Source organism: Oncorhynchus gorbuscha, unplaced genomic scaffold, assembly GCF_021184085.1.
Source record: "Oncorhynchus gorbuscha isolate QuinsamMale2020 ecotype Even-year unplaced genomic scaffold, OgorEven_v1.0 Un_scaffold_5384, whole genome shotgun sequence".
NCBI classification, from domain to species: domain Eukaryota; kingdom Metazoa; phylum Chordata; class Actinopteri; order Salmoniformes; family Salmonidae; genus Oncorhynchus; species Oncorhynchus gorbuscha.
This window is the reverse complement of record NW_025749196.1, coordinates 1,263-12,500: the sequence shown is the minus strand read 5'-3', so window position 1 is coordinate 12,500 and position 11,238 is coordinate 1,263. Positions and strand designations below refer to the sequence as shown.

Sequence of the window (11,238 nt, the reverse complement as noted above, 5' to 3'; positions counted from 1 at the left end):
AGTGTCTCACAGTAGGAGGAACCAGGGCCCCGTTCATAGTGTCTCACAGTAGGAGGAACCAGGGCCCCGTTCATAGTGTCTCACAGTAGGAGGAACCAGGGCCCCGTTCATAGTGTCTCACAGTAGGAGGAACCAGGGCCCTGTTCATAGTGTCTCACTAGGAGGAACCAGGGCCCCGTTCATAGTGTCTCACAGTAGGAGGAACCAGGGCCCCGTTCATAGTGTCTCACAGTAGGAGGAACCAGGGCCCCGTTCATAGTGCCTCACAGTAGGAGGAACCAGGGCCCCGTTCATAGTGTCTCACAGTAGGAGGAACCAGGGCCCCGTTCATAGTGTCTCACAGTAGGAGGAATCAGGGCCCTGTTCATATTGTCTCACAGTAGGAGGAACCAGGGCCCCGTTCATAGTGTCTCACAGTAGGAGGAACCAGGGCCCCGTTCATAGTGTCTCACAGTAGGAGGAACCAGGGCCCCGTTCATAGTGTCTCACAGTAGGAGGAACCAGGGCCCCGTTCATAGTGTCTCACAGTAGGAGGAATCAGGGCCCTGTTCATATTGTCTCACAGTAGGAGGAACCAGGGCCCCGTTCATAGTGTCTCACAGTAGGAGGAACCAGGGCCCCGTTCATAGTGTCTCACAGTAGGAGGAACCAGGGCCCCGTTCATAGTGTCTCACAGTAGGAGGAACCAGGGCCCCGTTCATAGTGTCTCACAGTAGGAGGAATCAGGGCCCTGTTCATATTGTCTCACAGTAGGAGGGCTGACTTGGGATCGCTTTGACCTTTTTAGATCACAATGAATAAGATGACATTGAACAGGGGGGTGCCTGATCCTAGATCAGCACTCATACCCTGATTTGTTTTTGTTATAAGGCCCAGGGTTGTTGTTAGGGACGGTTACGTTGAGAGAGGGGCAGGGTGGGTAACTGACAGTCTGTGTCATGTTTTGTGTCAGCTGGTGATGAGTAGCCTGCAGTCCATCCTGGAGAACCTGGACACGCCGGAGCTGCTGTGTCAGAGCGTCCGCTGCATCCTGCAGGTGGCCCGCTGCTACCCACACGTCTTCAGCACCAACTTCAGAGTGAGTGGTCACACACACACACACACACACACACACACACACACACACACACACACACACACACACACACACACACACACACACACACACACACACACACACACACGTCCTCAGCACCAACTTCAGAGTGAGTGGCCACACACACACACTTGCGCCAACTTCAGAGTGAGTGGCCACACACACACACACACACACGTCTTCAGCACCAACTTCAGAGTGAGTGGCAACACACACACACACACACACACACACACACACACACACACACACACACACACACACACACACACACACACACACTTGCGCCAACTTCAGACGTCAAATGTGAGCATCTGGTGGTGTTTCTTTCTTCTCCTACTGCCTGGTTCTCTCCCTCTTTCTCTACTTCATCTCCTACTGCCTGGTTCTCTCCCTCTTTCTCTACCTCGTCTCCTACTGCCTGGTTCTCTCCCTCTTTCACTACCTCGTCTCCTACTGCCTGGTTCTCTCCCTCTTTCACTACCTCGTCTCCTACTGCCTGGTTCTCTCCCTCTCTCACTACCTCGTCTCCTACTGCCTGGTTCTCTCCCTCTTTCACTACCTCATCTCCTACTGCCTGGCTCTCTCCCTCTTTCACTACCTCATCTCCTACTGCCTGGTTCTCTCCCTCTTTCTCTACTTCATCTCCTACTGCCTGGTTCTCTCCCTCTTTCACTACCTCATCTCCTACTGCCTGGCTCGCTCCCTCTTTCACTACCTCATCTCCTACTGCCTGGCTCGCTCCCTCTCTCACTACCTCGTCTCCTCCTGCCTGGTTCGCTCCCTCTCTCTCTACCTCATCTCCTCCTGCCTGGTTCTCTCCCTCTGTCTACCTCGTGTCCTACTGCCTGGCTCGCTCCCTCTTTCACTACCTCGTCTCCTACTGCCTGGCTCGCTCCCTCTCTGTCTACCTCGTCTCCTACTGCCTGGTTCTCTCCCTCTCTGTCTACCTCGTCTCCTACTGCCTGGTTCGCTCCCTCTCTCTCTACCTCGTCTCCTCCTGCCTGGTTCGCTCCCTCTCTACCTCGTCTCCTCCTGCCTGGTTCTCTCCCTCTGTCTCTACCAGCAGGTCTTCTTAATGTCCCCCAGAGTGTCTACAGTGAAGTATGTGTGTTGTGTTGACCTTGCCTGTTGTGTGTGTGTGACAGGATACGGTGGATATCTTGGTGGGCTGGCACATTGACCACACACAGAAACAGTCTCTGACTCAGCAGGTCTCAGGTGAGTAGACACACACGTTTTCCATCTTCCTCTTAGTTATAGAATATAATCCGAGTTCAGTGGGGTTGGACAGATTTCTGCAGGTCTGTAGTTGACACCAGTGTATGTTTTACACCAGGCTTGTCACGGGGAATCCAATCAGGACCCCACAGGTGGTTTGAGTTGAACTCCATATAGTTTAAATGGATTAAAACCAAACTGATTATGGACCCTATTCATAGTTTATTGGCAGTCAAGGACCATCAAATTCCCAACACTATCAATAGTGGAGTCGTTTCCTGGAAATGGCCTGCAATGACACAATAAGTAGAGTGCAGCCGCCCGGACCTCTGAACACTGAATACGGACCCTGGGGCAAAATGAGTTGGACACCTCTGGTTTTACACAAGTCAACTGTGTGTGTGAACTGTGTGCGAACTGTGTGTGCGCGCGAACTGTGTGTGCGAACTGTGTGTGCGAACTGTGTGTGCGAACTGTGTCCGAACTGTGTGTGCGAACTGTGTGTGCTAACTGTGTGTCCTGAACTGTGTGTGCGAACTGTGTGTGCGAACTGTGTGTGCCTGTGTGTGCGAACTGTGTGTCGAACTGTCTCCTCCTGTGGTTCGAACCCTGTGTGTGAACTGTCTCCTCCTGAACTGTGTGTGCGAATCTGTGCGCTAACTGTGTGTCCTCCTGCCTGTGTGCTCCCTGTGTGTCTACCTGTGTCCTCCCTGCCTGGTTGCGAACCTCTGTCTCTACCTGTGTGTGTGCTCCTGCCTGGAACAGTTCTGGGTAGCAGACCTAACCTTCTCTACCACGCTGTTGGGACAGTTTCTAGAGGACATGGAGGCCTCTCGCAGAGGTCAGTAACACCACCACCACACACACACACACTCTACACACACACACCTGGCTCACACACACACTTTCTCTACCTCACACACACACCTGGCACACACACACACACACACACACACACACACACACACACACACACACACACACACACACACACACACACACACACACACACACACACACACACACACACACACAACAGTTCTGGGTCGCTCCACCGGCTGGACTCTAATGAAGTTGTAGTGACATCAAGGATGATCAATGGAAATGTATTTAATCCATTAAGATTTCAGGCTTTAACACCTCAACATGTGGAATAAGTCTAGGGGTTTAACACCACAATAATAATAATAATAATAATATATGCCATTTAGCAGACGCTTTTATCCAAAGTGTCTTACAGTCATGTGTGCATACATTCTACACATGTGGAATAAGTCTAGGGTTTAACACAACAACATGTAGAATAAGTCTAGGGTTTAACACAACAACATGTAGAATAAGTCTAGGGTTTAACACAACAACATGTAGAATAAGTCTAGGGGTTTAACACAACAACATGTGGAATAAGTCTAGGGGTTTAACACAACATGTGGAATAAGTCTAGGGGTTTAACACAACAACATGTGGAATAAGTCTAGGGTTTAACACAACATGTGAATAAGTCTAGGGTTTAACACAACAACATGTGGAATAAGTCTGGGGTTTAACACAACAACATGTGGAATAAGTCTAGGGTTTAACACAACAACATGTGGAATAAGTCTAGGGGTTTAACACAACAACAACAACAACATGTAGAATAAGTCTAGGGGTTTAACACCTCAACATGTAGAATAAGTCTAGGGGTTTAACACAACAGCATGTGGAATAAGTCTAGGGGTTTAACACAACAGCATGTGGAATAAGTCTAGGGTTTAACACAACAACATGTGGAATAAGTCTAGGGTTTAACACAACAGCATGTGGAATAAGTCTAGGGGTTTAACACAACAACATGTAGAATAAGTCTAGGGGTTTAACACAACAACATGTAGAATAAGTCTAGGGGTTTAACACCATAACAACATGTAGAATAAGTCTAGGGGTTTAACACCATAACAACATGTAGAATAAGTCTAGGGGTTTAACACCATAACAACATGTAGAATAAGTCTAGGGGTTTAACACCATAACAACATGTAGAATAAGTCTAGGGGTTTAACACCATAACAACATGTAGAATAAGTCTAGGGGTTTAACACAACATGTAGAATAAGTCTAGGGGTTTAACACAACAACATGTAGAATAAGTCTAGGGGTTTAACACAACAACATGTAGAATAAGTCTAGGGGTTTAACACAACAACATGTAGAATAAGTCTAGGGGTTTAACACCATAACAACATGTAGAATAAGTCTAGGGGTTTAACACAACAGCATGTGGAATAAGTCTAGGGGTTTAACACAACAACAACAACATGTGGAATAAGTCTAGGGGTTTAACACAACAACATGTAGAATAAGTCTAGGGGTTTAACACAACAACATGTAGAATAAGTCTAGGGGTTTAACACAACAACAACATGTAGAATAAGTCTAGGGGTTTAACACAACAACAACATGTAGAATAAGTCTAGGGGTTTAACACAACAACAACATGTAGAATAAGTCTAGGGGTTTAACACAACAACATGTAGAATAAGTCTAGGGGTTTAACACAACAACATGAAGAATAAGTCTAGGGGTTTAACACCACAACAACATGTGGAATAAGTCTAGGGGTTTAACACAACAACATGTGGAATAAGTCTAGGGGTTTAACACAACAACATGTGGAATAAGTCTAGGGGTTTAACACAACATGTGGAATAAGTCTAGGGGTTTAACACAACAACATGTGGAATAAGTCTAGGGGTTTAACACATGTGGAATTAGTCTAGGGGTTTAACACAACAACATGTGGAATAAGTCTAGGGGTTTAACACAACATGTGGAATTAGTCTAGGGGTTTAACACAACAACAACATGTAGAATAAGTCTAGGGGTTTAACACAACATGTGGAATAAGTCTAGGGGTTTAACACCACAACATGTAGAATAAGTCTAGGGGTTTAACACAACATGTGGAATAAGTCTAGGGGTTTAACACAACAACAACATGGAGAATAAGTCTAGGGGTTTAACACAACAACAACATGGAGAATAAGTCTAGGGGTTTAACACAACAACAACATGTAGAATAAGTCTAGGGGTTTAACACAACAACAACATGTAGAATAAGTCTAGGGGTTTAACACAACAACAACATGTAGAATAAGTCTAGGGGTTTAACACAACAACATGTGGAATAAGTCTAGGGGTTTAACACAACAGCATGTGGAATAAGTCTAGGGGTTTAACACAACAGCATGTGGAATAAGTCTAGGGGTTTAACACAACAACATGTAGAATAAGTCTAGGGGTTTAACACTACAACATGTGGAATAAGTCTAGGGGTTTAACACAACAACATGTAGAATAAGTCTAGGGGTTTAACACAACAACATGTGGAATAAGTCTAGGGGTTTAACACAACAACATGTAGAATAAGTCTAGGGGTTTAACACAACAACATGTGGAATAAGTCTAGGGGTTTAACACAACAACATGTGGAATAAGTCTAGGGGTTTAACACAACAACATGTAGAATAAGTCTAGGGGTTTAACACCATAACAACATGTAGAATAAGTCTAGGGATTTAACACAACAACATGTAGAATAAGTCTCGGGGTTTAACACAACAACAACATGTGGAATAAGTCTAGGGGTTTAACACAACAACAACATGTGGAATAAGTCTAGGGGTTTAACACAACAACATGTAGAATAAGTCTAGGGGTTTAACACAACAACATGTAGAATAAGTCTAGGGGTTTAACACAACAACATGTAGAATAAGTCTAGGGGTTTAACACAACAACAACATGTAGAATAAGTCTAGGGGTTTAACACAACAACAACATGTAGAATAAGTCTAGGGTTTAACACAACAACAACATGTAGAATAAGTCTAGGGGTTTAACACAACAACATGTAGAATAAGTCTAGGGGTTTAACACAACAACAACATGTAGAATAAGTCTAGGGGTTTAACACAACAACAACATGTAGAATAAGTCTAGGGGTTTAACACAACAACAACATGTAGAATAAGTCTAGGGGTTTAACACAACAACAACAACAACAACATGGAGAATAAGTCTAGGGGTTTAACACAACAACAACAACATGGAGAATAAGTCTAGGGGTTTAACACAACAACAACAACATGGAGAATAAGTCTAGGGGTTTAATACAACAACAACAACATGGAGAATAAGTCTAGGGGTTTAACACAACAACAACAACATGGAGAATAAGTCTAGGGGTTTAACACAACAACATGTAGAATAAGTCTAGGGGTTTAACACAACAACATGTAGAATAAGTCTAGGGGTTTAACACAACAACAACATGTAGAATAAGTCTAGGGGTTTAACACAACAACAACATGTAGAATAAGTCTAGGGGTTTAACACAACAACAACAACATGGAGAATAAGTCTAGGGGTTTAACACAACAACAACAACATGTAGAATAAGTCTAGGGGTTTAACACAACAACAACAACAACATGGAGAATAAGTCTAGGGGTTTAACACAACAACAACATGGAGAATAAGTCTAGGGGTTTAACACAACAACAACAACATGGAGAATAAGTCTAGGGGTTTAACACAACAACAACAACATGGAGAATAAGTCTAGGGGTTTAACACAACAACAACAACATGGAGAATAAGTCTAGGGGTTTAACACAACAACAACAACAACATGGAGAATAAGTCTAGGGGTTTAACACAACAACAACAACAACATGGAGAATAAGTCTAGGGGTTTAACACAACAACAACATGTAGAATAAGTCTAGGGGTTTAACACAACAACAACAACATGGAGAATAAGTCTAGGGGTTTAACACAACAACAACAACAACATGGAGAATAAGTCTAGGGGTTTAACACAACAACAACAACAACATGGAGAATAAGTCTAGGGGTTTAACACAACAACAACATGGAGAATAAGTCTAGGGGTTTAACACCTCAACATGTAGAATAAGTCTAGGGGTTTAACACCTCAACATGTAGAATAAGTCTAGGGGTTTAACACCTCAACATGTAGAATAAGTCTAGGGGTTTAACACCTCAACATGTAGAATAAGTCTAGGGGTTTAACACAACAACATGTAGAATAAGTCTAGGGGTTTAACACAACAACATGTGGAATAAGTCTAGGGGTTTAACACAACAACAACATGTAGAATAAGTCTAGGGGTTTAACACAACAACAACAACATGTAGAATAAGTCTAGGGGTTTAACACAACAACAACAACATGTAGAATAAGTCTAGGGGTTTAACACAACAACAACAACATGTAGAATAAGTCTAGGGGTTTAACACAACAACAACAACATGGAGAATAAGTCTAGGGGTTTAACACAACAACAACATGTAGAATAAGTCTAGGGGTTTAACACAACAACAACAACATGTAGAATAAGTCTAGGGGTTTAACACAACAACATGTAGAATAAGTCTAGGGGTTTAACACAACAACATGTAGAATAAGTCTAGGGGTTTAACACAACAACATGTGGAATAAGTCTAGGGGTTTAACACAACAACATGTGGAATAAGTCTAGGGGTTTAACACAACAACAACAACAACAACATGGAGAATAAGTCTAGGGGTTTAACACAACAACAACATGTAGAATAAGTCTAGGGGTTTAACACCTCAACATGTAGAATAAGTCTAGGGGTTTAACACCTCAACATACAATAAGTCTAGGGTTTAACACCTCAACATGTAGAATAAGTCTAGGGGTTTAACACAACAACAACATGTAGAATAAGTCTAGGGGTTTAACACAACAACAACAACATGGAGAATAAGTCTAGGGGTTTAACACAACAACAACATGTAGAATAAGTCTAGGGGTTTAACACAACAACAACAACATGGAGAATAAGTCTAGGGGTTTAACACAACAACAACATGTAGAATAAGTCTAGGGGTTTAACACAACAACATGTAGAATAAGTCTAGGGGTTTAACACCACAACATGTGGAATAAGTCTAGGGGTTTAACACAACAACATGTAGAATAAGTCTAGGGGTTTAACACCACAACATGTAGAATAAGTCTAGGGGTTTAACACAACAACATGTAGAATAAGTCTAGGGGTTTAACACAACAACAACATGTGGAATAAGTCTAGGGGTTTAACACCACAACAACATGTAGAATAAGTCTAGGGGTTTAACACAACAACATGTGGAATAAGTCTCGGGGTCTGAATACACTGTGTTTCAGTGGAACATGTTGGTGTCGCTGACATCCTGTTGAATTAACATTTGAAACGTCATGAACAAATCTATGGACTTCCTGTCCCACTTCCTGTCTCCAGGACCTGGGTCACGTGGGTTCTGGCGAGGCGGTAGACGAGGACATCCCCCCTCCCACGGTGTCTCTGCCCAAACTGGCCGCCCTGCTGAGGGTGTTCAGCACCGTGGTGCGCTGCATCGGACAGCGCTTCAACCCCATTAGAGGACCGCCCATCACACAGGCATACGTCTCTGATGTAGGAGAGACACACACACACACAGGCATACATCTCTGATGTAAGGAGACACACACACACACACACACACACACACACACACACATACATCTCTGATGTAAGGACACACACACACACACACACACACACACACACACACACACACACACACACACACACACACACACACACACACACACACACACACACACACACACACACACACACATCACACAGGCATACGTCTCTGATGTAAGGAGAGAGACACACACACACCCATCACACAGGCATTACGTTTCTGATGTACGGAGAGACACACACACACATCCATCACAGGCATTACGTCTCTGTAAGGCGAGATGGGGAGAAAGACAGACACAGACTCTCGTATTTAACCAGGCATATGTCACACATCATTTGTTCCCAACACAACCTTACCTCCTCCCCCTCTCCTTCCTCCCTCTCTCCTTCCTCCCTCTCTCCTTCCTCCCGCTCTCCTTCCTCCCGCTCTCCTTCCTCCCGCTCTCCTTCCTCCCGCTCTCCTTCCTCCCGCTCTCCTTCCCTCCCGCGCCCTTCCTCCCGCTCTCCTTCCTCCCGCTCTCCTTCCTCCCTCTCTCCTTCCTCCCGCTCTCCTTCCTCCCGCTCTCCTTCCTCCCGCTCTCCTTCCTCCCGCTCTCCTTACTCCCGCTCTCCTTCCTCCCGCTCTCCTTACTCCCGCTCTCCTTCGCTCTCCTTCCTCCCGCTCTCCTTCCTCCCGCTCTCCTTCCTCCCGCTCTCCTTCCTCCCGCTCTCCTTCCTCCCGCTCTCCTTCCTCCCGCTCTCCTTCCTCCCGCTCTCCTTCCTCCCGCTCTCCTTCCTCCCGCTCTCCTTCCTCCCGCTCTCCTTCCTCCCGCTCTCCTTCCTCCCGCTCTCCTTCCTCTCTCATTCCTTCCTCTCTCCTTACTCTCTATCCTTCCTCTCTCCTTACTCTCTCTCCTTCCTCTCTCCTTACTCCCTCTACTCCCTCTCCCTTACTCCCTCTCCTCCCTCTCTCCTTACTCCCTCTACTCCCTCTCTCCTTACTCCCTCTACTCCCTCTCTCCTTACTCCCTCTACTCCCTCTCTCCTTACTCCCTCTCTCCCTCTCTCCTTACTCCCTCTCTCCCCTCTCTCCTTCCTCCCTCTACTCCCTCTCTCCTTCCTCCTCTACTCCCTCTCTACTCCCTCTCTCCTTCCTCCCTCTCTCCTTCCTCCCTCTCTCCTTCCTCCCTCTCTCCTTCCTCCCTCTACTCTCTCTCTCCTTCCTCCCTCTACTCCCTCTCTCCTTCCTCCCTCTACTCTCTCTCTCCTTCCTCCCTCTACTCTCTCTCTCCTTCCTCCCTCTACTCCCTCTCTCCTTTCTCTCTCCAGGTTTTGAACCGGGTGTTGGCGTGCGTGTCGACGGCCAAGCAGGTGTTGTTCTCTGAGCCGGTGTTGACGGCGGGGAACGAGTGTGTGTGTGTCCTGCTGGTGAGCTTGGAGCCGTCCGCACAGCTGACCGACGCCGTCATCACCTACGGTCTGGACCAGCTGGATGCCTGCCGGGCCTGTGGCCCAGAGTACAGCCTGGCCGTCCTCAGCCTCATCACATTGGTAAGAACTGGTTGTAATACTGGTTTGCATACGGCCGGGGACTGTTTTATACGGCCGGGGACTGTTTTATACGGCCGGGGACTGTTTTATACGGCCGGGGACTGTTTTATACGGCCGGGGACTGTTTTATACGGCCGGGGACTGTTTTATACGGCCGGGGACTGTTTTATACGGCCGGGGACTGTTTTATACGGCCGGGGACTGGTTTTATATACGGCCGGGGACTGGTTTTATATACGGCCGGGGACTGGTTTTATATACGGCCGGGGACTGGTTTTATATACGGCCGGGGACTGGTTTTATATACGGCCGGGGACTGGTTTTATATACGGCCGGGGACTGGTTTTGTGAGCGGAAACTTGAATGTTGCGTCCAATATAGGCCTACATTCTGAAACATGTTGACAATTTTATGCATGTCTGCCCGAATGCAGAGAACTGGTTGGTCATTCAGCGTGTTGCCTCTCCTCTTAATAATAACCCCATATTGATTATCTGCTCCTAATGGTCTCTCCTCTCTCTGTGTGTGTTGTAGATTGTGGACCAGATCAACACTAAGCTCCCAGCGTGGTTTGTGGAGAAGCTGCTGGCTCCGACCTCACAGCTCCTGGAGCTACGCTTCAACAGGGACAGAGAGGTGGGTGTGTTTGTCAGGGATGTGACAAATGGAAACACGTTCTTGACCTTTAAGTGGTCCTTCTGTAGCTCAGTTGGTAGAGCATGGCGCTTTGTAACGCCAGGGTAGTGGGTTCGATCCCGGGACCACCCATACGTAGAATGTATGCACACATGACTGTAAGTCGCTTTGGATAAAAGCGTCTGCTAAATGGCATATATTATATT

General features: G+C 45.9%; 1 protein-coding gene across 1 annotated transcript in view; it reads left to right on the top strand.

Moving 5' to 3' along the window:
• LOC124029064 (serine/threonine-protein kinase SMG1-like) overlaps positions 1 to 11,032 on the top strand; it is a gene marked incomplete at its 3' end in the record, with an annotated part of 24,888 nt that extends 13,856 nt beyond the window's left edge. Inside the window, exons 4-9 of the mRNA XM_046340916.1 lie at positions 953 to 1,078; positions 2,245 to 2,317; positions 3,060 to 3,146; positions 8,622 to 8,806; positions 10,175 to 10,396; positions 10,931 to 11,032. Coding sequence (XP_046196872.1) covers positions 953 to 1,078; positions 2,245 to 2,317; positions 3,060 to 3,146; positions 8,622 to 8,806; positions 10,175 to 10,396; positions 10,931 to 11,032 — 795 coding nt within the window. The remainder of the gene's footprint in view (positions 1 to 952; positions 1,079 to 2,244; positions 2,318 to 3,059; positions 3,147 to 8,621; positions 8,807 to 10,174; positions 10,397 to 10,930) is intronic.
• Positions 11,033 to 11,238: the final 206 nt, after the last annotated feature.